This window comes from Meriones unguiculatus, chromosome 17, assembly GCF_030254825.1.
Source record: "Meriones unguiculatus strain TT.TT164.6M chromosome 17, Bangor_MerUng_6.1, whole genome shotgun sequence".
Lineage (NCBI taxonomy): Eukaryota > Metazoa > Chordata > Mammalia > Rodentia > Muridae > Meriones > Meriones unguiculatus.
In genome coordinates this window covers 5,429,289-5,450,974 of record NC_083364.1, presented here as the reverse complement: position 1 = coordinate 5,450,974, position 21,686 = coordinate 5,429,289, and the positions used below count along the sequence as shown (strand labels likewise).

Here is a 21,686-nt window from a genome sequence, read left to right as displayed (position 1 = left end):
CCACATGCAGACACCTAGACCCACTCCATGGGCCGCAGAAACTCTTAGCTTCGTTTTATTGGTTGCGTTAGGGGAATTCAGGGACCGTGGTCTTCCTCACATGTGCTGCTGGGTCTCTCACACTCCAAGGGAGCTTGGTCAGACTCACACTGTGCAAATCTTTGGGCCAGTGGGTTTCTGGAGAAGAAAACGGACAGTGTAGGAATGCCAGTTACCACACACTCTGAGACTCACCAGTGCTCAGGGAGCATATCAGCCCTTTGGAAACCTTGGCTGAGTTCTTCACCATCGCTAAAGGGTGGTCCAGAGCCCCAAACTTGGCTGGTTTTTGTTTGTTGGTTGATTGGTTTTGTTTTTTAAGTTAGGGGCTCTATATCTCTGGCTGTCCTAGACCTCCTATGTAGGCCAGGCTGGCTTCAAACTCATAGAAATCCTCCTGCCTCTGCTTCCCATGTAGGGACTAAGGGTGTACCCGCCTTTGCCTCCCGCCTTCTAGGCAGCTTCTCCCTATATCCGCTTGTTCCTCCTCGGTCTTGTCTCCAGAGTTCTCATCTGCTCAGCCTCCCCCTTCCCCTCGCCCAGCACCTCCCAGCTCCCACTCGCCATGCTCCCAGCCCTCAGCCCTCTTCGTGCTCCCAGCCCTCACCAGTCTCTCCAGCGCATGTGCAGCGGCATCCTGGACACTCACAAAGAGTTGTTCCGGAGTCATTCTATCCAGGAGCCCCGCCCGGGTCAGGGTCTCCAGCACCAAGGCTGTGTGGGAACGGTGTCAGGCGCTGGGCCCGCCCGAGAATCCCTCCTCCCATCTCCCGCCCTGCTGTTCCTCACACCACACACCATTACACTGAGCCAGAAGAAGACAGATCCCAGCTTCCTGGCATCGCCTGGCGAGCTGTGGGAATCAGACAAAGGGGTTAAACCTAAATCAGGGGTATGAGGGGGAGGCTAGAGAGATGGCTCAGCAGTTAAGAGCACTGGCCGCTCTTCCAGAGGACCTGGGTTCAATTCCCAGCACCCACACAGCAGCTCACAACTGTAGGTAACGAGGGGCTCTAACCCCCTCATAGAGATATATGCAGTCAAAACACCAATGTGCATAAAAAAAATAAAAATAAATGTAAAAGGGGATGAGAGGGATGAGAGGAGTTTCTCCTTAGTTTCTCGCTCCCTTACCTGGACTACCTCCCTGGCCCCCGCGGCATCTGCAAAGGGGATGCCACCGAAGTCCAGGACCACCACTCTGATGGGCTCAGCACCTACGATGGGGGGAGGCGGGAGTACCTGGGCGCGTCTGTAGTTTGTTACCAAATCTCCGTCTTTGTCACCCCAGCTCACCTTTGTCAGGTAGACCACCCTGCTACAAACAGAGAAAAGCGACAGGGTTGCGGGTACCGCACCCAGAAGGTACAGGCCTCCCAATCCCGGGGGGTCCTCACTCCTCCGTGACCAAGGCCCTCACCCTGCTTCTTTCTGCGAGCCCCAGGCGCCACTCCATGATGCGGTGGAACTGCCCTCGGGTTGCAAAGTAGAGTGGTGCTGGGTAGCTCAGGATACAGAGACCCGGAACCTGGAGGAGCTGCGGGGTAAGAAGGTCAGACACCCCCTGCCTGGTCACGCCTCCCCTCTCCAGCTGCAGCTCACCTTGTGGTTCTCTCTGAGTGGTCTGTAGATCTCAGTCCCCGCAGCCAGTCCAAGTGGCAGGCACTGCACCCTAGGGAGGAGGCTGGGGTCAGATCCCAGCCTAGCCTGGCTGGTCCTCCCCTCATCACCACTGCGCTCACCTCTGGGTTCGGCAGAGCACTGTCACCATAGAAACGATCACACCTACAGCCAGGCCCAGGTCCACATTCAAGGTCACCACAGCTACCCACGTGACCATCCACACAGCCTGGGGGACATGGATATGGGTAGATTCCCCAGAAGAAACACAGGATCAAGGACAAATATGAGTAAGGGTGACCCAGGAGAAGGAAAGCATGGTGGGATCACTTAAAGTAAACACGCCAAATTTGACATCAGACCCTGTGCCAGTTGGGAGGTCTGGACTGTGAGTGTAGTTCAGCAGTAGAGAACTCTCCCAATGTTCATAAGGTTCCAGGTTCAATCTTCAGAACTACCCAAAATATCCCCAAGCAAACACTCAGACCTGCTGAGCTCACATCCCACCCCTTTCCTTTTCCCTGACAAATGTATGCGGTCTTTGTCTTGAAGGCTGCATGGTTTAGAGAACTTAGGATGGTCAGCTTTGGTCCACAGCAGAAGCAGGAGATGGGGGGGGGGGACCCTGGGGTAATGCTGTTTCTCACAAAGTCCACGCGGCTGATGTGCCACAGCCGTGGAAGCTCCTGCACCTGGAAGAGCATCTGACGCATGCTGGAGATGTTGATGCAGGCCAGGACAGCCTTGAGACAGGAGACAGGCCTCCGTCAGGACAGGGGTTCCGGAACCCCGCAGTCCCACTCAGGCAAGCACAGTGGGTGCCTGTTCTCCCTCTACCTTGGGCAGATAGTAGAAGAAGGGTCCCAGCCACAGCAGCACCGACAGGACCACCATACAGGAGAAGAGGCCCGCCAGCTGCAGGGAAGGGAAGACAGACAGGGAGGGAGCCCCTCCTCCACCCCCGCCTGGGTGGGAGCTGCTCTTCCTGGCTAGCCTGGCTCAGAAATTCCCCTCCTGCCACACAGACACAAGTCCTTCTCACCCACTACTTGATGGTTCTGCCAGTCACCTAGCCCCTCTCCCACTCAAATGCCTATCACTTGCCAATCTCTCCCAGATGTGTGCAGTTCACCCTCCCTCATCTTGTAGCCCACCTCCATCTGAAAAGATCCTTTTGATGCTGATGACTTGACAAACAGGTTAACACCTGCTTAGGAAACCAACAAAATAGGGAAAATAAAAAATACTAGGGAGAGAGTGGTGTGTAATATTTCTTTCTTTTTCTTTTTAAGAGATCCTTTTGAGACAGCCTAGCTAGTCCCTTGGCCCAGGGCACCCTATCCCCTATCTCTATCAAGACAGGTCACCATGGCCATAGAGCTGGAGAACTGAACTCCTGTCCTGAACTAAGCCATCTCCCCAGCACAGCAGCTCTGCTCCGATGCAGTCTCTATGTACCCAGCCTGCCTTGATCCCTCTCACTTCAGTCAGCCTTCCTAGTTCCAGAATCCTGGGTATGTGATGCAACACCCAACTGTTGTTTTATTTTTAATTACATCTAAAGCATCATAGCTTTTGTCAGTGCTTACAGCCTGCAGAGATCCTCATGCAGCCCCATGGCTGACTACCCCTCCTCTTTATAATGCCTTCCCTCCTTCCCATCCTCTAACACACAGATGCCAGTGGAGAATCCACCTGTTTCCCCCCTCAGCTGCCTGCCCTGTCTGGATGTCCCATCCTTTCTCTTCACCCCAGGATGTCCTCTTACCTGTGTATTCCCACCAGCATCCACTAATAAGCTGGTTGTAGCCAGGGTGGCCGAGTTGGGAAAGCAAGAGAAGAGAGAGGAAATGAGGTTGGAGATACCGTGGGCCAAGAGTTCCTAGAAGGATGCAGTGGGATGAAGGGGGGAGACAGGCCTGGGGAGCAGGCCAAGAAGGGGTTAATTCTGACGCAACCAGAGTCACACCTGGTTGGGGTCAATGGTGTAGCTATACTTGTCTGCATAGATGGAGGCCAGGGAGGCAGACACAGCAAAAGCAACCAGTGCGATGGGCAGCGAGTCGGCCAGTAGCGTGGGCAGCTCACCCAGGGTCGGGAGGAGGGGTTGGGGAAATCTAGAGAGGGAGGGAGATCCATGATAAGGATGGGCTGGGTGCTACAGGAAACTGGAGGACAGGGGAAATAGGATCGGGGGGTATCTGTGGGAGACAAAAAAGCTGGTGACTTCCTTCTCTCACCCTCTAGGCAATAGTCCCACCACCTGGACATTGTATCTTGTGTCCAGGGAAGAAGTGAAGCAAAGCACGGAGGCCAGGAGCACCTGAAAAAAGTAACACGTTAGGGCTTAGAAAGCGGTGGGGCGTTTGGCAAGAGGCTAGAAGAGGTTTGTGTGGTCTCAAAGCGTAGCAGTTGCTGAAGCCACGGACTATCTCACCTACAGTGAAGGAAGAGGCACAGTGTTTGTGTCTAGAGAGACAGACAAAGGCCCTAAGAGAGGTCCTTTGGATGGATGAACAGGACACAGACACACGGTGTCACTTCAGCCATCCTAAGTGGAGAGGCTGGACTGTATCTGAGCGTATCTGAGTTACCTGTGGGAAGCCCTGACGTTCATTTACGCAGGAAGAGAGTGATCTAGGGCAATGAAAGGGAGATACAGTGAATTACAGTGAGAGGCCCATAGGGAGAGGGAGAAAAAAAGTGCAGTGGGGAGGAAGTAGACTGCAAAAAAGGCCTGGGGCTCGAGCGGGAGGTGGGTCTCTTTCCGGCGGCCATCAAGGCGCCGCCCCCCAGCGCCCTCGCGCACAGGTGTGCGTGGAGGTGGAGTATGTGGGTGTTCTGATGGGTCACGTGGTCTGGAAAGACGCTTGGAAAAGAGCACATATCAAGGGGACCTCTCTCTTGTAACTCCTGCGCATTCCATAAGGGGGCGGCAGCCTCCAGATCCTCCCGGGTGGATGGGTAGGATCCGCACGCAGCAGGGACCTAGGGCCGCCCTCACCATGACAACTTCTCCTGGGATCGGAGTGGGTAGCCGGTCCCGGAATCGCACGTTCAGCTCCTTAACCGGCACTAGCAACGCCAGGCTGAGCGCCGAGATGGTCAGTTCTGCAGGACTGCTCCGGGACAGCGCCGTGAGCACCGCAGCCAGCGTCTGCAAAGGCCGGGTGCCAGTGTTAACTGACCCCGCCACGCTCCACACCAACCCACCGGTCCGGGCAAAGCTCTCTTTCCGGCGCCATCAAGGCGCTGCCTCCCCAGCGCCCTCGCGTAGCACCATTGCTTCCCTACACTCCTTTCCTGTGGCTAGCCTATCGCTTCACCCCTGGTCCCTTTCCCCGCAAGCTGCCCTTCCTCCCCCTCCCCCCGGCTTCTGGTCCCCACCCCCACCTTGAAGAGAGAGAAGCAGCCGATCTGGCGTGGGAGAGACAATCCCAAGAGGCTGGGCAGCTGGGCCACCAGCACGTGCAGCGCCGCCCCGCTGGTCAGCGCCTTGACCACAGGCTCGGATAGAAAGGTGGACAGGACACCAAGCTGCAGCATGAACATCCCCAGCTGTAGAGAAGGCGGAGGGAGGTGAGGTAGGGCATGCGAAATCTCCCACAGACCAGCCAGCTGCAGTCCGGCTTTCCCACGGCACATCTGCCCCTGGGGACCAGAACCCGAGGCGTGTTCCGGTGTTCCAAACCTCTCCTCCTCCTCTGACCCAACTGTTCTGGTCCTCTTCGGGGGGATCCGTCCCCTGGAGGCCTCACCGGGTCCTCTCTTACCATCAGTGCCCCACTCCAGAAGGCCACAGCAGCTGCCGCCCCAGCTCTCCGAGCTCCCAGTTGCTCCCTTTCCATTCCGCTGAAGTTCCCCGCCAAGGGCTCCGGCACCAGCCTCTCAACAACAGAGCCGGTCATTAGGCTGAGCACTGCGAACGTTCCTGCAGCCGTGGGCCAAGGGCAGAGATTGGCAGGCCAAGGGCAGAGATTGGCAGGCCAAGGGCAGAGATTAGCAGGCCTGCAGCCTGGGCAGAGCAGCAGCCGGGACTCCACTGTTCTGGAGCCTCGCGTGTGGCTGTTGGCTCCACTCTCTTTGAAGGTAGCTGCCTATTTGAAGACCCTGGAGTCAGACTCCGTGGGCAGAGAGGAAAAGTGCACCCACGGGCAAAATGCGCCCCCTCCACAGGCTCTTAGGAGACCCTGTGCCTACTGTGCACCTCTGTCCCTTCAAGGCCAGAAGTTGTTCCTTTTAACCAAATTACACAGGGGACAAGGAGATCCACGCAAACTCCAGCCTCTGTACCCACTCATGCAAGCCTGGAGGCCACAGAGTTCTGGGCAAAGGGGGGAGGGTTGGGGATCCCGGGAAAGGTGGCAAGTAGGTGAATGAAAGTGGCAGAGGGAAATAGAACCCCAAAGCTTTCAAGTAGCAGCCTTGCCAGGGTGTGTCTGGCCCACTCGTGGAGGGGGCAGAGGCAGGTGATGTCTGAGTTTGAGACCACCTGGTCTGGGGGAGCGTCACACACCAGCCAAGACCATTCAGTGAGAGCCAGTCTCAAAAAGGCTCCAAGAGAAGTCATGGGCAGTCTGGCCACTCACCAGTGGACAGGTGTCTCCCAGTGCCCAGCAAACTGTAGATGAGGACCGGAAAGAAAGAAGTGTAGAGTCCGAACACTGGGGGCACCGAGGTCAGGAGGGCAAAAGCCATGCCTAGGGAAGACGCGGGAGGAAAGGTGTGGAGGCGGGGCGGGCTCCCTCCACAGCCTCCGGGCACCGCTGCGGAACTGAGAGGTTAACGGGCCTCAGTGGGGGGCCACAAGATGCTCAGTGGGAGGTCACAGATTCGTGCCCACGTCCTGGGTGGCAGGTTTTGTGCCTCTCTCCGATTCTCTGAGGCAGAACAGAGCCCAAGAGGTCTCACAGGACTGCACAGATGAGGACGGATGGGGGTGGGGAATTGTGATAGGGTCCCACAGTCCTCCCAAACTGAACCTCCAATTCCCCCTCCCTGGTCCTTCCCCCTTGCAGGGCCACTCACCCACCACCTCACTGCTGCCCAGGACTCCTCCCTGGAAGCCCCCGCCCCCATAGCTTGGAACCCCGACAGGCTGGAGTTGGGGCCTCTCACCCTGGGGCACGTGCACAACGCCCACTGTCACGCCAGCCACAGCATCTCCAAGCAGCCAGGCTCGCCAGCGGTAATGGGGCAGCCAGTGCAGCGGGGGCAGCCGAGCCAGCAGCACGCGCCACGCCCCCGGCCCAGAACAGGCGCGGGCTCGCCTCCTCCACAGCCTGCACAGCCAGGGTAAGCCGGGCTCTGGTGGTAGCTCAGGCTCCGGCTCTGCGCCCCCGAAGAGCTCCTGGAAGCGAGCGTGGGTGAGAGGCTCCCTGAACCTTGAGCTCAGCGGAGACTGAAGGTCGGAAACCTCTTCCGGACCTGCGCAGGTCCCAGAGACAAGTGTCCCACTCATTTTGTCCTTGGCCCCTGCTTCATCTCCGAGTCTTAAATAGCCCCCTGGCCCATCAGCCCTGAGCCCGCCTCCATAAGGCAGGGTCCAATCCGGACCTGTAGGGAGTGCTCTCTCGAGTGCCTCCTTGGGTCAGGCTTGGGTGGAAAAGTCCCTATGTTAAAGGCATTTCCTCAGACCTTAACCGGATCTGACTGCCTAAGAACCTGGGGGCCGATATGCCGGCGTTGAGAGATAAGAGGCCCACAGGCACTTCTAACGATCCTCACCTCTTCATGGGGCGGGGGGTGGGGGGGAGTGGGGGCGGACACGACTTTCTTCCTTTGCACTTTGAGCAAAGACAGAGATGGTTCTTTGGGGTTACCCCATCACTAGAACACAAAGTTCACCACCAGCTAGGATCCCCACCCAAACCTCATTCGTCATGTGGCAAGCTTGCCCCAAGAAAAGCACGAGGCTTTTGTGTGACATCAGCAGTTTTGTAAGCTATTACACAGTGAGCAGCGACAGGGACACCCCTGATAGAGGTGGCTGGTCCTGGTTTAGGGGAAAGATTGAACTAACAAGGAATTTTTTTATTTTATTTGTCAGGAGCCCCAAAGTCCTAAAACACTGTTTGGTATACCCGGTTTTATTCTCAAAGTAGGCATTTAAAAGTACGCATTTAAACTAAGGGCATGACACATGCTGCCGAGACTGTAGCCCGTGCTGCCTTGGCTACCCCATTATCACTGGCACTGGTGGGCACAAAGGGGCCACCCTCTCACCTCATGCACCCCTGTGGTCCCTGAAGAGTCACAAAGGTCGTGAGTCCCAGGATCTGCTGTTTGCTGTCATTCCCTCCTCCATTCAAAGGTACTTTGGCAGACCCCCCCTCACTCTGTGGTCCTCTCAGTTCGTGACCCCAAAGCCAAGGGTGGGGTATAGGGAGGGTGGGCCTCTTCTCTTCAATTCCTCCAATTGTTCCCCAGAAATCTTATCTGGGCCTCATGTCCTGTCCCCCCCCCTTATAATCCCTCCCCTCATTGTCAGCCAAAGGATCTGTGGCCCACAGGGAGGCTCCTGTACCTCCTCACCCTCCCACCCCAGTGGTCTATTGTCTGCTGAGGAAGCCCCAGTACATGTGACTGAGCCCAGGGGACTGATGGACACGGTGGACACACAGATACCTAGGGATCCACAGGCAGGCATCTGGAGTTTCTGCAGGCTTGGTTGTCCCTGTTCCAGGGGCTGTGCCAGAAGTTGGGAGGGGCAAAACCATCTACAGCTCTGGATTTAAAGAATTCACTCCTGTGTGGTGTGGACAAACCTTCCCTTAACCCCCGAGATGGCAAAGACAACTCGGGAGACCCTCCACCTCCCCGTTCTCCGGCAGAGCATGGAAGCCAGAGAGGAAAGGTACTTGGGTGCTTTGTACTTTTGGATCTCGGTGTTGGGGACAGTAGAGAGTCACAGCATAGGGAGCCTTTGGTGGAGTTTGGACCAAAGAGTAAATCTAGAACCTTAGGCCCGGAAGGCTCTAAAAAAGGGGAGAGTACACTAAGGTAACTCTAGAGTTTTCCCTAAGCTGAGGTCTGGCCTGAGAGATGGTGAAATTACAAGTGAGGAACAAGGGTAAGAGTTTTTCTTCTACCGACCTCTTTGTTTCTGAGAGTCTGGCTCTGTAGACCAGGCTGGCCTCCAATGCACGAGATCTAGCTGCCTCTGCCTCCGCAGTGCGTGGGCAGTGTGCACCAGCACCTCCCGGCTTCCACCCTTTTCTTATCGTCAGGCCCTCAAACGACAGGACCAGCAGATCTCTTTCACACTACTTTAATGGCAACCTTGCCCTCCTCACTGTAGCCTCATCATCTCCCCACTGAGAGGGCAGCAGCCTCGGTGATATAGCAAAACTTTTATTCACAGAAAACCAGAAAACAAAATCACAACCAAACCCGATAATTTCTATCTGGTCCCTGCCCTACCCCTCCCTCCAATCCCCTACACATCCTCCAGTTGAGGGGGTCATGGTGCATGCATGGGGTGGGGCTGCCGGATCCTGTGTTCCTTGGGCAGAAAAGAGTCCTTTCTAGGTTCATGTTAATCTTCCTCCCAGTCTTTCCCATCTTCCACACACCAGGAGGAAGGGACTCTGGCACATCGCCAGGATTTTCCCCAAATTCCTGGAGGAATCAGTCAACACTGCTCCCAAGGCTTTCACCCCTCACAGCTCATCTTCGTCCAGCTTGGCAAGCCTGGCCTGGCAGGGAGGAGTGCTCATAGTTGGGAGGGCTGGAGAGCCATGAGGAGTCTGGAGGGTATCACTGAAAGCCTGAGGAAAGATTCAAGTCAGAGGATCAGCAAAGGCCACCAGCCTTCCCTAACCAGGCCACCTCCTCCCCAGAATTAAACAGAAGGCCAGGATGAAGAGTAGGAAAGTCACACAAAAGGTGGTGGGAGAAAGGAGATGTGGGGAAGAGACACAAATGCCCTCCCTTTTCTGCCCTAGTAGGAAACCATTTCTCATACCTGTGTATCCAAGGGCAAGGGTGCTCTAGGCACCTCCCTTTTGTGCAAAAGCAGCAGGGAAGGAAGAGAGCCATTGATGGGTGTGTGCATGCTGACCTGGGCCAGGTCTCCAGGCGCCATTCTCCCTGGGCTCCCTACCCCAGGCCCTCCGGGGCGCCCCAGGCTGTTGGTCTGGCTCTCTCGTCTCTGGTATTCAATGGGTGACTGCAATGCTGGGACAAGGCAGGAACAGAAATATATGATGGCAGAGACAGACCACTTTCTCTGCTTTTCCCTCCTCCCCCTGCCCCACCATTTGCTTGTCCTCCTGTTAGCCAGTGTAAGGTGTTTAGAACTTTAGAGGATGCTGGGTGAAGCCAGGGTCAAAGAAGCCAGGGTTGAAGCCTGGGCAGGTGCGGAGGGGTTCGGGAGTGGCTTTGGGAGCCCACAGTAGAGGGAGGATGGGAGCTTCACCATTGAGAAAATCACGCTGGCTTTCCAGGATCTGGGCAACTTGCTTGATCCAGGCCTGACTGACTGCAGGGTCTGAAGCCTGCAGAACATAGCGTTGAATGCCACCTTCTGGCCCCCTAGAGGTCAGTGCAAAGCGGCAAGGATTGCCTTGGAGGCTTCCCTCCAGTCCTAGGCAGCTCACCTGCATTGGCAGAGGCACTCCTCAGATTCAGCCAGCCCCTCCGCCAGCCCCAAGAGCCAGGCATCGTGCCGCCTCACCCAATCCCATCTGCTTCTTCCCTATTGCCCCTCCCAACCTTGATGCTGCTCTTGTATACATAGCCAGGCTGTGTGCCACCTCGGCCTCCTCCTCCAAGGGCCTCACTGAAGATGACGATTTGCTCAAACAGGAAGACGCGTCTCTCTCGACCCCGGGAAGAAAGCAGACCCCCAGCCTCAGACTCTGTAACCAGGAATGTGTCCTGGCCCAAGAGCTTCCCCTGAGCAGTCAGTTTTCCCTGGAACCAAAGGATATGGCCTCTGAGAAAGCACAAGAAGAGTTTGAAGAGGGCATCAGCTTCTCTGTCCCTCTCCCATCCCCAACACTCCCAACTAACCCTGGTGGGAAAAAGGTAATTACTTGTAAGGATCCAGAGTGCTAAGACGCGAGCACAAGAGCTCTTTACTGCTGTATGGTGTCCCAATCCCATACCTCAAATCCCCGAAGTCTTCCCAGGGACATCATGTCATTGCAGCGCTTGGGTACAAAGCACATGACCTCCACAGCTTGCTGGGATGTAAGTGAAGAGGGGCATTGTTAGTCAAAGAAGTCATCTCTGGCAAAGAGGCCTCCTCTCAGGAGAGTCAGACACCTGCCTCTCCACACATCACCAAAACCAGGCATCCCTGAACCACCCAGAGACAAGGAGGATAAGGTAGAGACAGTGTCCTAGGGATCTCACCTCCAGCTCTTCAGTATCCATCCCAGCTCTGCGATAATATTTTAGAAAATCCTACAACATAAAGAAGTGGTTAGGGAGCGTCTGCTCATATCCAACCCTGGGGACACAGGAGAGGACCACTGTGAGCCTTCAGAACCCTGAAGATAACTGAGGAAATGCCTGTCCCAGCCAGCTGTGTCCCCAGGGCCTGTGGGGGTCCTGACCTTGAGCAGCAGCTGGTATTTCATAATTCGCTGCACCGGTTTAATGAGGAGGTCATTGAGCTGCAGACGGTGTCCCAGCTGCTGTCTGAGCTCCTGGGAACAGGGACAGGGTAGCTATGTATCCTGAGAAGCCTGTTCATGCTGATTCTGCCCCTCCTCCCAAGGCACCACAGCTACTGACCTCAAAGTAGGTGTCTCCAAATTCTGACAGCACATGTTCTGACCTCGGCTTATTCTGACAGTATACCACATACATGTGCAGCCGGCGCTCCTAGCGGAGAATATTGGAAAAGGCAAAGAGGGTGACGACCAAAGCAGGCACACTTCCACAGAGCCCAGACCCACCCCAAGCCCTTCCCCTGCCAGGGCCCAGCCTCACATGTTTGATGAACAGCTGAGCCAACCAATCAGGATCGCTCAAACACTGCTGCAGTTCCTGCAGGAAATAGCTGGAAGAGTTGAGAGAGTCTTTTCAGTTATACGCCCTAGTCACTCTCCCTAGAAAACCCCAGAGGGCTCCTTGTGTCACGGTGGACCCGAGGGTCAGGTGCAGAATCTAGGATAGAGAGATACAAGATGATGGCCCTTCCCCAGCACCCAGCTCGGGTTCCATCACTCACTCTCGGTGCCACTCATAGATCTGCTGAATGTTCCCAAACACAATCCTGTCACGACCTCGAAGACTCTCAGGGACCCCCTGAGCAGCCATGGTAGCCATGTAACCCTGTGGGAAGAATCAGATGGGGCTATGAGTGTAAACCGGGCTCCGGGAAGCTCGGACGAAGTCCAGAAGTAGTGGGGCCTAAGGAGGCGGCCCAGGCGACCATCTCTTGAAAACACCCCTAGGCAGAGGGAAGGATCAACAGGCCGTGGCTCAGAAGGAGAGCGGAGAGTTACCTCGACAATCTGCCCCAGGTCATCCACATACATTCTTTCTGTGTCTACTAGCTCGCTCAGGACAAACCTAGGGAGCGCAAGGAAGAAAGGAATACTGTCACTCCTGAAAGGCCACAGCCTTAGATTAGCAGTTTTTCCCACACTTCCATCACCACCTCAGACGGCTGGGAAATGGGAGAGCTCTTGTGGAAGTCCAGCAACCACAGTACATTCTGAACTTACATACTTCTTTCCAGGGCCGCCTTCTTCTGTTCTTCCTCACTCTCAAGAGCCTGAGACAAAGTTTCCTCTTCAGGTGGCTGGAAGGAAAAACATCCCAGGGCAGTGAGGAGAGCCTTCTCAGATCTGTATTCATTCATTCCATTTTTTTTTTTTTTTTAAGATTTGTTTTGAGACAGGGTCTCTCTAGGTAGTTCTGTCTATTTTGAAACTTGCTATATAAAGCAGGCTGGCCTTGAACCTTCAGAGATCCACCTACCCCTGGAGTGCTGAGATTGAAGGTGTGGGTCACCACACATGGCTTAAGATTTATCATCACGATGTCTGGGGGACATGTGTGTGTAGGTACCCACAGAGACCAGAAGGGGGTGCTGGGTACTTTGGAGCTGGAGATAGAGGCAGTTTTGAGTCACAGGACCTGGGTGCTAGGAACTAAAGTTGGGACTGAGTCCGATTTTGAAACATGATCTCACAGCACAGACAGCCTGAAACTTGCTATGTGGCTGAGGTTGGCCTGAACAGGCGCACACTACATGCCTGGCTGTTTCCTCATACCTGCGCCTTGTCTCCAGGTCTCTCCAACAATGTAGTCAGTAAGGTTAGCTCTGGCAACTCCTCTCCTGTGGCTAGAGTCGGCTCCAGCATCCAGCTCTGGACAGAGAGAGGTCCAGTGACCGAGGTCCAGTGATGAACTACTGAGGTTGTAGGTTCCCCAGTGGCCAGTGACCCCAACCCATCCTCTTTCCCAGCATCTTTCTTCTGTGGCACTACCTGCTCACCTCATATTGTCCTGTTTGACCACTGTTTGCCTCAGTTTCCACACCGAGACAATGTCTAGAATGTTCCAACCATCTCCTCAGGCCAGTTACCGGTGCAGGGGGCACCGGAGAACAAGGATGAGAGCTGAGGCCAGAGCTGGGGCCAGACAGGGCAGCCAGGCCTGAGACAGCAGAGGCTGACATGCTCCCCTCACTGCCAGCGATGGAACAGGATTCTAATGGGGGGAGGGGAGGCAGGACTTAGGGTCTTAGGAGACTGTCCCCTCCATACTATTCAGATCCTGTCTTCCAGGGTTCCCTCACTTGGGTTAGTGAGGTTGGAAATCTCTGCGATGGCACCCTGGGGAGGAAGGGCAGGCCACACCTGGCTCCTAGGCCTGTACTCCTCCAGTTCTCTGTGGAGGTTCCCCATACCCTGAACAGCACAGATATGGGGGTGGGGGCAGCCATCTGGGCAAATACTGGGAACTGGGGGGTGGCCATCTGCCTTCCTACAACACTCCCCCTTCCAATGGTACAGACCATTCTCCCAGAGAGGGGTGAGAACAAAAGAACTTAGCTGTCTGCCACCCCCAGGTCCCTCCCCTCCCACTGCAGGAAACACTATATAAAAATTTTTTGTTTTGGACAGCCCACCTCTCCAGTACAACTCGGGGCAGGGAGGACAGCTGGGCAAGGTTATGTTTGCCAACAATTAAGAAGAGCTGCGATTAGAGTTCTAATAAACCCCTCACAGATAGGTACCCTCTCACCCCCCCTCCAGTTCATCATCCTCTGGGCCCTTTCAGGAAGACTTTCAGTCAAGTGAGGGAAGACACAAGGTTCCGGGCCTAATAAGATCATGAGAGAATTTTTCCTCCTAGCTGGTTGATTATAGGAAAGAAATGAGTCCTCCGACCCTTCTTCAGTTTCCTCAGCTTGAGTCAGTATAAATCTAGAAGTAGAAAGGACCTTAGAAATCCTGTTAAAGCACTTTCCTGGAAAACCCACTTACAGGCTCCAGCCCTAAATCCGTGGGGTCAGAGTAAGCAGATGCCCTAAACCCCAGCTCTAGCCGCCCCCCAACTCAATGCTGGCCCCCGCCCCCAGATCTCGCACTCACCACGTCCCCCCCGAGCGAAGCAGCAGCCGCATTTTGCCAGCACTTTTCGAATCACACGGGGACAGGCACAGCGACCCCCTTTGTGACCCCCCCGCATGGCGCCCGGGCCCCCCCACACCCTCCACCCGGGCCAGCCATGCAGGGGGAATCACGGGGGGCGGGGCGGGGACGGCGCAGGGCGCACACCCCCCTCCCTCCCTCCGGGGTCCAGGCTTGGGGAGGGGGCGGAGGGAAGGGACGGGAAGCAGGGGGTCCAGGAGTAGACGGAAGTCGAGGCAGGGGAGTCTGGGGGGAGGGCCGTGCGGGGCTGGGCCGTGGAGTGGGGCGGGGAGGGTTTCCGGAATCCTGGTGGTGCGGGGCCCAGGGTCCAGATGTCCAGCCAGAGGAAGGGACAGGGGGGGAGGGCCGGCCGGGATGCGACAGCCGCTCCAGCTCCGTCTCCGGCCTCGGCTCAGAGGTGGCTCTAGGCCCGGGCGGGGAGCTGCGGGGCCGACTCCCGAGCCACTGGAGCCGCGCGGGTCGGAGCGAGCGGCGAAGGGAATAACAGGCCGGGCCGCCGAGCCGCCGCGGGGAGGGGCCTCTGGGGCCGGCTCCGCCTCTCCCGCCGTCCCCCAGCCCCCACCCCCAGGCACCGCCACGCTCCCACCCCACGTCCCGAGGCCTCCACCCTCCTCCCCGGCCTGGGCTTCCCTGCTCAAGATCCTGCTCCCGCTGGCATCCCCAGCCGAGACTGCGGGGCGCCGGGCTGGGAGAGGATCCTGGAGGTGGGGTCCGCCTCGGCCTACGAGATGAAGGGTTCGCTGGATGGGGCCGGGCGCGTGTGAAACGGTCTGGGGTTCTGGCTGTCTGCCCCCGCCCCACGCAAAGCATGCGTGTATGGGGAACACTTTGTAGGGAACACAGCCCAGGTGCCGCCCTCTCCCCCCGACCCTCCTTTCCTCCAGGCCCCAGCACTCCAGCTAAAACTAATCACCAATTAAGGCGAAGTCCGGGCGCCCGAGCTGGCCGAGGGCCAGGGGTGAGGCGCGGGGACACTCCGCTCAGCCTTCGGGGGCTCAGGACCCGCCGAAGTGAGGACACACATCGTGCTGAAAGGCGAAGAGAAGCGTGGTGTCTGCGATTTAATGGTCCCGTGCAAACTAGGTGCAAACCTTTATATTAACATGAACAGAACCTATCTGAAGTCCCCACTTCGCGCAGGATGGCCAGCTGTGCCCCACCCAAGCTCTTACCGGGCTGCGGAGCCCAGGCGAGGACCTCACGCTGGCGCTCCCCTGTCTGAGCCTCCTCCGTGCAATCACTCTCTGTCTTGGTACTCGCGGGCCCTAAGGGATCTCTTTTCGGGGGCTGCGGAGACAATCGCTGTAAGGAACCACCTCCTAGGCTGCCTTGACCTCCCTTCCCCCTCTTCCTCCTGTCAAAATGCACATTTTTCTGAAAGGATCAACACGAACTTGGCCTAAGGCCTTCATAACTGAACTCAGGGATCCCTGCAACTGCTCTATATAACTTTTGTTTGCGAGTAAACTGAGTCGTGGAGTGCAATTCTCCTGAAGTCCCCTGAAGACCCCCGACCCCATCCGAGGTCCCTCCTTACCCCCTCCTGCCTGGGTACGGCGCATGCGCGCAGCATGCCCCCCATGACCCCCAGTATCCGGTCAGTGCGGCCAGGGGTGGGGCGGTCCGGGGGCTTCATACTGGACCCCCTGCCCTGCTTCAGGTTTCAGGGCTGAGGGACCACGGAAGCTGGGGGCTCTTGAGGCCTGCGTGCGTCCGGGGAGTTGCTACAGCTGAATCCGCCCCCCGCCCGGCTCCGCCCCGACTCCCACCGCGGCCGAACTTCGCAGAAGGGGTAGCGCCCTTCTCCTCAAATGCAGTTGACAACCCCCTCTCAGTCCCGACCCCATCAATCGAAGTGTGCCCTGAGGCTTTGCAGGGGCTACTGCAGTGCCCAGCGCCAGTTCCACCCCGGCTCCCAGGGTCTAGCAGGCATGCAAGGGCCCCCCATCACCCCGTCTCCTCCCCACCCCGCCCCGTCCCAGGAACAGAAAATGGGTGTGGCATAGAGTTGCATATTTGACTTTATTTTTATTAAATTAAAAGCTACAGTCTGGCAGCAATTCCAGATCAGGGTGAGTAGGCTCCTTATAGGGGCAGAGAAGAGCGAGAGAAAGACAGACTGACAGACAGACACAGGAGAGAAAGGATCCATAAGGAAAGGTAGGACTACTGTTATCTTAACACACAGCTGGCTGGGGGAGGTGGCTAGTATCAGTCCAAGGTGAGTCAGTGTTTAGGGGCTGGAGTTCAAGAATCCCCATCCTCCCCACCCAGGTCCTTCCTCAGCTTCATCACTGGAGCACAATACATTCCAGGAAAAGCCGAGGATGCTGGAGGAGCAGGGGCACAGAGAGTATGTACACACAGAGCAGGAGGGGAGCCTTGGAAACCAGCCTCTGCCAGAGGGGAATGGCTCAAAGGGCCCTGAAGCACTTGGCCAAGTGGGGGGCAGGGGAAGGGACTGCCACCTTCCCCTCTGGAATCTCACCCCAGTCAGCCAAATCCCCTCATGGGTGGTACAGGGGCAGAGAAAGAGAGAGAGAGAAAGAGGAGGACAGAGGCTTCCGCAGGAGCCTTGGCAAAGGGAAGGCCTTCAGTCATCTGTGATACCCTTGGCTCTCAGTTCCTCTTGCACCCTAGTCAGGTAGGTGGGGTCCGGATACCCAAACCTGGAGCAAAGAGAGATGAGGGTCAGAGTTAGTTGTTTGGAATTGTTCTTTTTTTACCCACTCTCATTCTGAGTGACTCAGTAGAGGCCAAATTTAGCCCCCCCCTCCCCTTCCCATGAGGAAGGACCTCCACAACCCAGATAACCCAGCCAGAGCCTGCTTTTTTTTTTTGGGGGGGTAGTTTAAGCTGACTATACAGGACCAGGATAAAAACAGACTGAGGAGGAACTGGTGGCTGAGCAGTTCGGGGTGAGAAGGGGAGGAGCCGGGGGAGGGAAATGGGGAGGAGGCGCACAGCTGGGGTCCCCCCGTGCAGCTGGTCTTGTGGTGGATGTCGTTCCAGGTGATGACGTTGGGTCTCCCTGTGGTCATGGACGTGCCAATAGTGAAGGTGAGACGCTGGTCAAAAGCCTTCCGGAACAGGGTCAGCACCTTGTTTCCCTCAGGGCAGTCCGGGAGGTAGGCCACCCGTGTGGTGCCAGGGTACCGGACTCCTGGATTAGGGTGTTCAGCCTGAGAGGAAGAGGAGGTCTCACAGGCCTGGATACCAAAACGGGGTCAGTCTGGCCTGCCTTCTGTCCATGCATTCCCAACAGACAGCCTTCCAGGGAAAGGATGGCATTGGGGCCTGGGCAGCAAGAGCCTGTTTCTTAACATAGTCCTTATTGGTAACCCCTCAAGTCTCAATTCGGGAACAAAAGGCTCTCAGAAGTGACAGAGGTTACTTTCGAGATAATTCAGCAACAATGTGGCAAGTAAGAAAAGTTCTCTTTTGGCATTCCCTCCCCTACCTAAAATACTAATGCTTGTGTGGCTGTGTCATCATTCCACTTTTTCTGTTTCTTTTCTTTTTTTCCCCAGAGTTTCTCTGTCCCTCTGTGAACCAGCTGGACACGACTCTTTGTCCAGCAGGAAGACAAAGAGTTGAAATTTACCTTTAACTCTCATTAAGCTTTTATTGTCTCCTGATCTGGAAGAGTTAGCACTCCCAGCTTTAGAACAGCCTGGTCCCTTCCTGCTGGGCCTTCCTCCACCTGGGTCACTAATTCCAGGCTCTGCCTCCACCAAAAATGTCTGTCATACCCACACAAGTCAGGGTGATGGTGTCCAAGCCTTCTGTCATGCCTAGTTTTAAGGGTTGTTACTTTTGTTTTGTTTTTTTCTTGTTTGATTTGGTTTTCTTGGGTCAGGGGTTGAACTCAGGGCTCCCCGTGGGACAGACATATGTTCTACCACTGAGCTACACTCTAGCCCTAGCCCTCAGGCCAGAGTTTTACATGCCTTTGAGCCTCAAGGAGACACCCCCACCCCAGCTCTAGAGCACAAGTCATCAAGCATACCAGGAGACAGCAAGAGTGTCTAACAAGAGGCTCCCGCATCACTGATTTTTCTTAGGTCAGAGGATGAACTTGGAAAAACCAACAGGTAGGGAGGATGGCTCTTCTTACCCCCTGGACTCCGGGTGGGAAGACATACTGGATAACAATGGTGCCGTACTTCTCGTAGCTAGGCAGCAGGAGGGTGGCATCCTTGGAGACCAGCATCCGCCCGTTCTGGGGTTGGTTCCCCACTAGCTGCCCATAGAATCGGCCACACATGGGGCAGGCTTTCTTCACCTGCAGGGCCCGCGTGATGCAGCCCTCACAGAAGGAGTGCCGGCACTTCTCCAGTGTCTTGGCGTTCTGGATCTCCCCCAGGCAAATGGGGCAGGTGCTCTCCTGCTCTTCAGTCTCCTCCCGAAGACGAGGAGGAAGTGGAGGGGGCAGGGGGGGAGGAGGGGGGAGCCCTCTTGCCCCTGGGGGCAGGAGTGGGGCTGCTCGGAGAGGAGGTGGTCCTGGGCGGTGCAGCTCAGGGTGCTCCCCACCACCCCCCAAAGCCAAGCAGCCCATGAGCTCCCCCTGCCTCTGAGCTTTCTTCAGCTCTTTCTCTGCCTCTTTCAGTAGCCCCTTGAGAGCCTTCCGGGCCAGGTAGAGCCCATTGGGAGGGGCTGGGGGAGGACCCTGTGGGGATAGCTGGAGCACATAGATGTCAGAAGTCTCGCCATCTATGAGGATGGACACTTGGTGCTCCTCCCGAAGCCGGGCCAGCCGGGCTGGGGTCTCCTTGCTCAGGAAGTCCCACACAGGCTTGGAGACAGTCACTTTGCTCTTGCAGGTGCCTCCACAGGCTGCCATTCTGGACAGGACGAACGACACTGCCCCCAGGGTGAAAGGGACTCAGAGCGGGGAGTCCCCATTTGACACATAAGTGACTCCTACTTCAGGTTTCTCCCAAACCCCGTATTACCTCTGTTTTCCTCAAAGCCAACCCCCAGCATTTCCTGCAAATTGGTTTTCTATCTCCCCTTCACTCCCATAGTCCCAGCACCTGCTGGGGAACAAATTTCCGTATTTCATCATTATCTAAGCCAGGAGCCAGCCTTGCTTACTTCCTCCATCTCTCCCCTCACCACAACAACCTGCCCCTTCCCCTCAGAGTGGATGGGGGGAAGCTCTTCAAAGGGGAAGGAGAATTCCCACCCTTCCCCCTTTTTGCTCACTTTGATCCGGAAGTGCTTAGAATTGGCATGCAGGCTCACTCTCTTTTTCCCTGCTGCTTGGAGAGCGTGTGGCCTGGTAGGATGAAAAAGGAAAGGAGGTAAGAAACCCGTCTCTCAACCACTGCAGGCCCAACTCCCTTAAAACCGACAGGGACCTGGAGCGGGGAGGAGGGGTCCTCGGAACACGGGAGGAACCTGAGAGCTGAGGCTCTCCCGGGCACAAGTACCTGAGGAGACCATGAAGGTGACAGCAGCAGAAGCCCCTCCACTTCCACATTCAACTGACCAGAGCTGGGGACGAGGAAGGCAAAGAGTTATGAGAGCATTTCCTCAGCCAGCCCAGAAACAAAACGCTCTTCTATCTCCTCTCCTCCCCTGCAGAATCCTCTCCAAGTTCAAGGAACTTCATCAGGCTAACTCCTCTTTTTCCCCCAGTGCAGAGGGAGATCCTAGGTGCAGATAAAAACAGGAAGAAAAAAAAAAAAAGGCCCTCGTAGGATGAAGGTCGTACTTGCCACCTCCCTCAGATTACACTGACAGAAATACTTCCTATGCTCCTCAACATATCTCTTCACTCCGTATTTTCAAACAACTCCAGTCCCTGTTGTTGACAGGGACTTTCCTTGGGAGCCGAAGTCTGTTAGGGATGCCAGCAAAAGCGGTCGCAGTCCGTGCAACGAAAAAGTTCTCACTGTCACCTTTAAAGACCCCGTGGCCACCCGCAGAACTGTTGTCAGCTCCTGGGGCTGCATGCAGGGGGGCAGGACCCAAGCAGCTCAGCTAGAGGGGCCCGAGGTTGTCCCCTGACTGTCACATTCGGCTCCAACGCTGTTCCCACAAGACAAAGTGCAGCTCAGCTAGGAAGAGGGGCCATTAATGTGACCTCAATTTCTTGACTGATCCAAAAAGAAGCCGCTATCCGTTTGTGCCTCCATCATAGGGTCCTTAACACGAAAACCTAGAGTCTTACCCGCCCCAGTCCTGTGCAAGATGAAATGACCCCTCCCCAACAGGGAGGACCCAGGATCTAGGTGTCCTAGCTCCAAGTCCTGCTGGCACAGTACAGGGAGGCGGGGCCACAGTTTAGTCTGGGTCTAGCATTCCTCTGGGGCAAACCAGGCCGGACACTAGACCAGTGTCTCCCTCCAGACAGCAGCCACTGGCAGGGCCGGTGAGAAAGGGCAAGGGTTCCCTGGGGGGGTGTCCACTGAGCACCCCCACCCTTCTCCCCCATACCTGCTCCCGGATCCATCCAACCCGAAACCAAGTCCCGCATTCCTACTTGAGGAAGCCCCGGAACCCCTCCAATTGATGAGGGTGTGTGTCCACCCGACTGCGGCCCTCAGAACCCCCAAACGGAGGCCAGGGCCGGAGGTGCGGGGAAGATGCTGGCCCCGGCCCCGGGGGTGCCCCCTCCCCCCGCCGCGCGCTTGTGGGGGTCAAAGGCGGAAGAGGGGGCGGAGGGGCGGGGGCTTGTGAGGGTGTGGACCGGGCTGGGGGGCACGCGGTGGGTGTGGGGGCGCCGGGCTCACCTACCTCTCGTCAGCGCCGCCATTGCCGGTCACATGACTGTGGCTGTTGCTGGGATGACGGTCCGGGCCTTAGCAACAAGGGGGCGGGAGGGGGGAGACCCCAAGAAGGTGGAAGGGGATGCCGGGTGCACACTGAGAGAAAAGAGGGAGGACAGCACCCTTTCCCCTGGCGGCTGAGAGCCACCGTTTCCTTTGACCCCCTCCTACCCAGGAGCCCCTGCCTCTCTGCCCCAAAACAAAAATGGAGGCGCAGCTCCAGGCTTCGAAGGGAGGGGTGGCGTCATGCAACCGAGGGTAGGAGGTTAAATCCCTTACAGACCCTTCTGGCTTCCCCTCCCAGAGGAGCCCTCTCCCCTTTTCTTTCCCAGCCAGTTGCGGCACCTTTGAGAACTGGTAGGGACAGGTGCGTGAGCAGCGAGTGGGTAGATGAATTTGGAGAGGAGGACAATTTTTTAATCTTACACTGCAAGAGCTTTAAAGGAGTATGTTGGATGGGAAAGGTTTTAGTAAAAAGGAAAACATTGGTACTACAAAATAAACCCCGTGTCTGAATTGCTTCAATGGCCTCCCTCCAGTATTACCTCTGGTGACCCCCCAGCCTGTTGCCAGATAGGGACTGATGACTAGATTTCCACAAATAGGGACACAGGGTCGGTGCAGAATGCGA

At 56.3% G+C, this 21,686-nt stretch overlaps 3 protein-coding genes across 14 annotated transcripts; all 3 read right to left on the bottom strand.

The window, feature by feature from the left end:
• Positions 1–39: 39 nt before the first annotated feature.
• Slc26a10p (Solute carrier family 26 member 10) lies at positions 40–8,020 on the bottom strand. 6 transcript variants are annotated; one of them, XM_060370968.1, is made up of 19 exons: positions 7,885–8,020; positions 6,778–7,009; positions 6,249–6,359; positions 5,433–5,590; positions 5,053–5,217; positions 4,664–4,816; positions 3,900–3,982; positions 3,629–3,776; positions 3,428–3,541; positions 2,497–2,574; positions 2,307–2,402; positions 1,782–1,888; positions 1,642–1,711; positions 1,460–1,576; positions 1,336–1,357; positions 1,174–1,256; positions 838–892; positions 647–753; positions 40–177 (listed from the first exon to the last, which is right to left on the bottom strand). In XM_060370968.1, the coding sequence occupies exons 3-19, from the start codon at positions 6,355–6,357 to the stop codon at positions 145–147; spliced, it is 1,698 nt and encodes a 565-aa protein (XP_060226951.1). In that variant the 5' UTR covers positions 6,358–6,359; positions 6,778–7,009; positions 7,885–8,020; the 3' UTR covers positions 40–144. The 6 variants fall into 6 exon arrangements, with proteins under 6 accessions (XP_060226951.1, XP_021513322.2, XP_060226949.1 ...); XM_021657647.2 differs by lacking the exon at positions 7,885–8,020 and having other exon boundaries at positions 1,460–1,567; positions 6,778–7,149; XM_060370966.1 differs by lacking the exon at positions 7,885–8,020 and having other exon boundaries at positions 1,336–1,354; positions 1,460–1,567; positions 6,778–7,149.
• Positions 8,021–8,996: 976 nt separating this feature from the next.
• Positions 8,997–16,006, bottom strand: Arhgef25 (Rho guanine nucleotide exchange factor 25). 2 transcript variants are annotated; one of them, XM_021657709.2, is made up of 16 exons: positions 15,817–16,006; positions 15,452–15,566; positions 13,118–13,332; positions 12,894–12,989; positions 12,342–12,418; positions 12,120–12,186; positions 11,843–11,946; positions 11,602–11,671; positions 11,404–11,493; positions 11,223–11,315; positions 11,020–11,070; positions 10,770–10,847; positions 10,375–10,575; positions 10,079–10,259; positions 9,626–9,837; positions 8,997–9,428 (listed from the first exon to the last, which is right to left on the bottom strand). In XM_021657709.2, the coding sequence occupies exons 1-16, from the start codon at positions 15,913–15,915 to the stop codon at positions 9,321–9,323; spliced, it is 1,857 nt and encodes a 618-aa protein (XP_021513384.1). In that variant the 5' UTR covers positions 15,916–16,006; the 3' UTR covers positions 8,997–9,320. The 2 variants fall into 2 exon arrangements, with proteins under 2 accessions (XP_021513384.1, XP_021513391.1); XM_021657716.2 differs by lacking the exons at positions 15,452–15,566; positions 15,817–16,006 and adding an exon at positions 14,220–14,914.
• Positions 16,007–16,282: 276 nt separating this feature from the next.
• On the bottom strand, positions 16,283–21,618 carry Dtx3 (deltex E3 ubiquitin ligase 3). Of its 6 annotated transcripts, XM_021657755.2 has the most exons (7): positions 21,601–21,618; positions 21,024–21,151; positions 19,715–19,778; positions 19,488–19,560; positions 18,397–19,123; positions 17,244–17,461; positions 16,283–16,948 (listed from the first exon to the last, which is right to left on the bottom strand). In XM_021657755.2, exons 4-7 carry the CDS (start codon positions 19,514–19,516, stop codon positions 16,873–16,875), a joined length of 1,050 nt encoding a protein of 349 aa, XP_021513430.1. In that variant the 5' UTR covers positions 19,517–19,560; positions 19,715–19,778; positions 21,024–21,151; positions 21,601–21,618; the 3' UTR covers positions 16,283–16,872. The 6 variants fall into 6 exon arrangements, with proteins under 6 accessions (XP_021513430.1, XP_021513410.2, XP_021513436.1 ...); XM_021657735.2 differs by lacking the exon at positions 21,601–21,618 and having other exon boundaries at positions 19,715–19,936; positions 21,024–21,365; XM_021657761.2 differs by lacking the exon at positions 21,601–21,618 and having other exon boundaries at positions 18,397–19,142; positions 19,715–19,936; positions 21,024–21,362.
• Between the last annotated feature and the right edge of the window lie 68 nt (positions 21,619–21,686).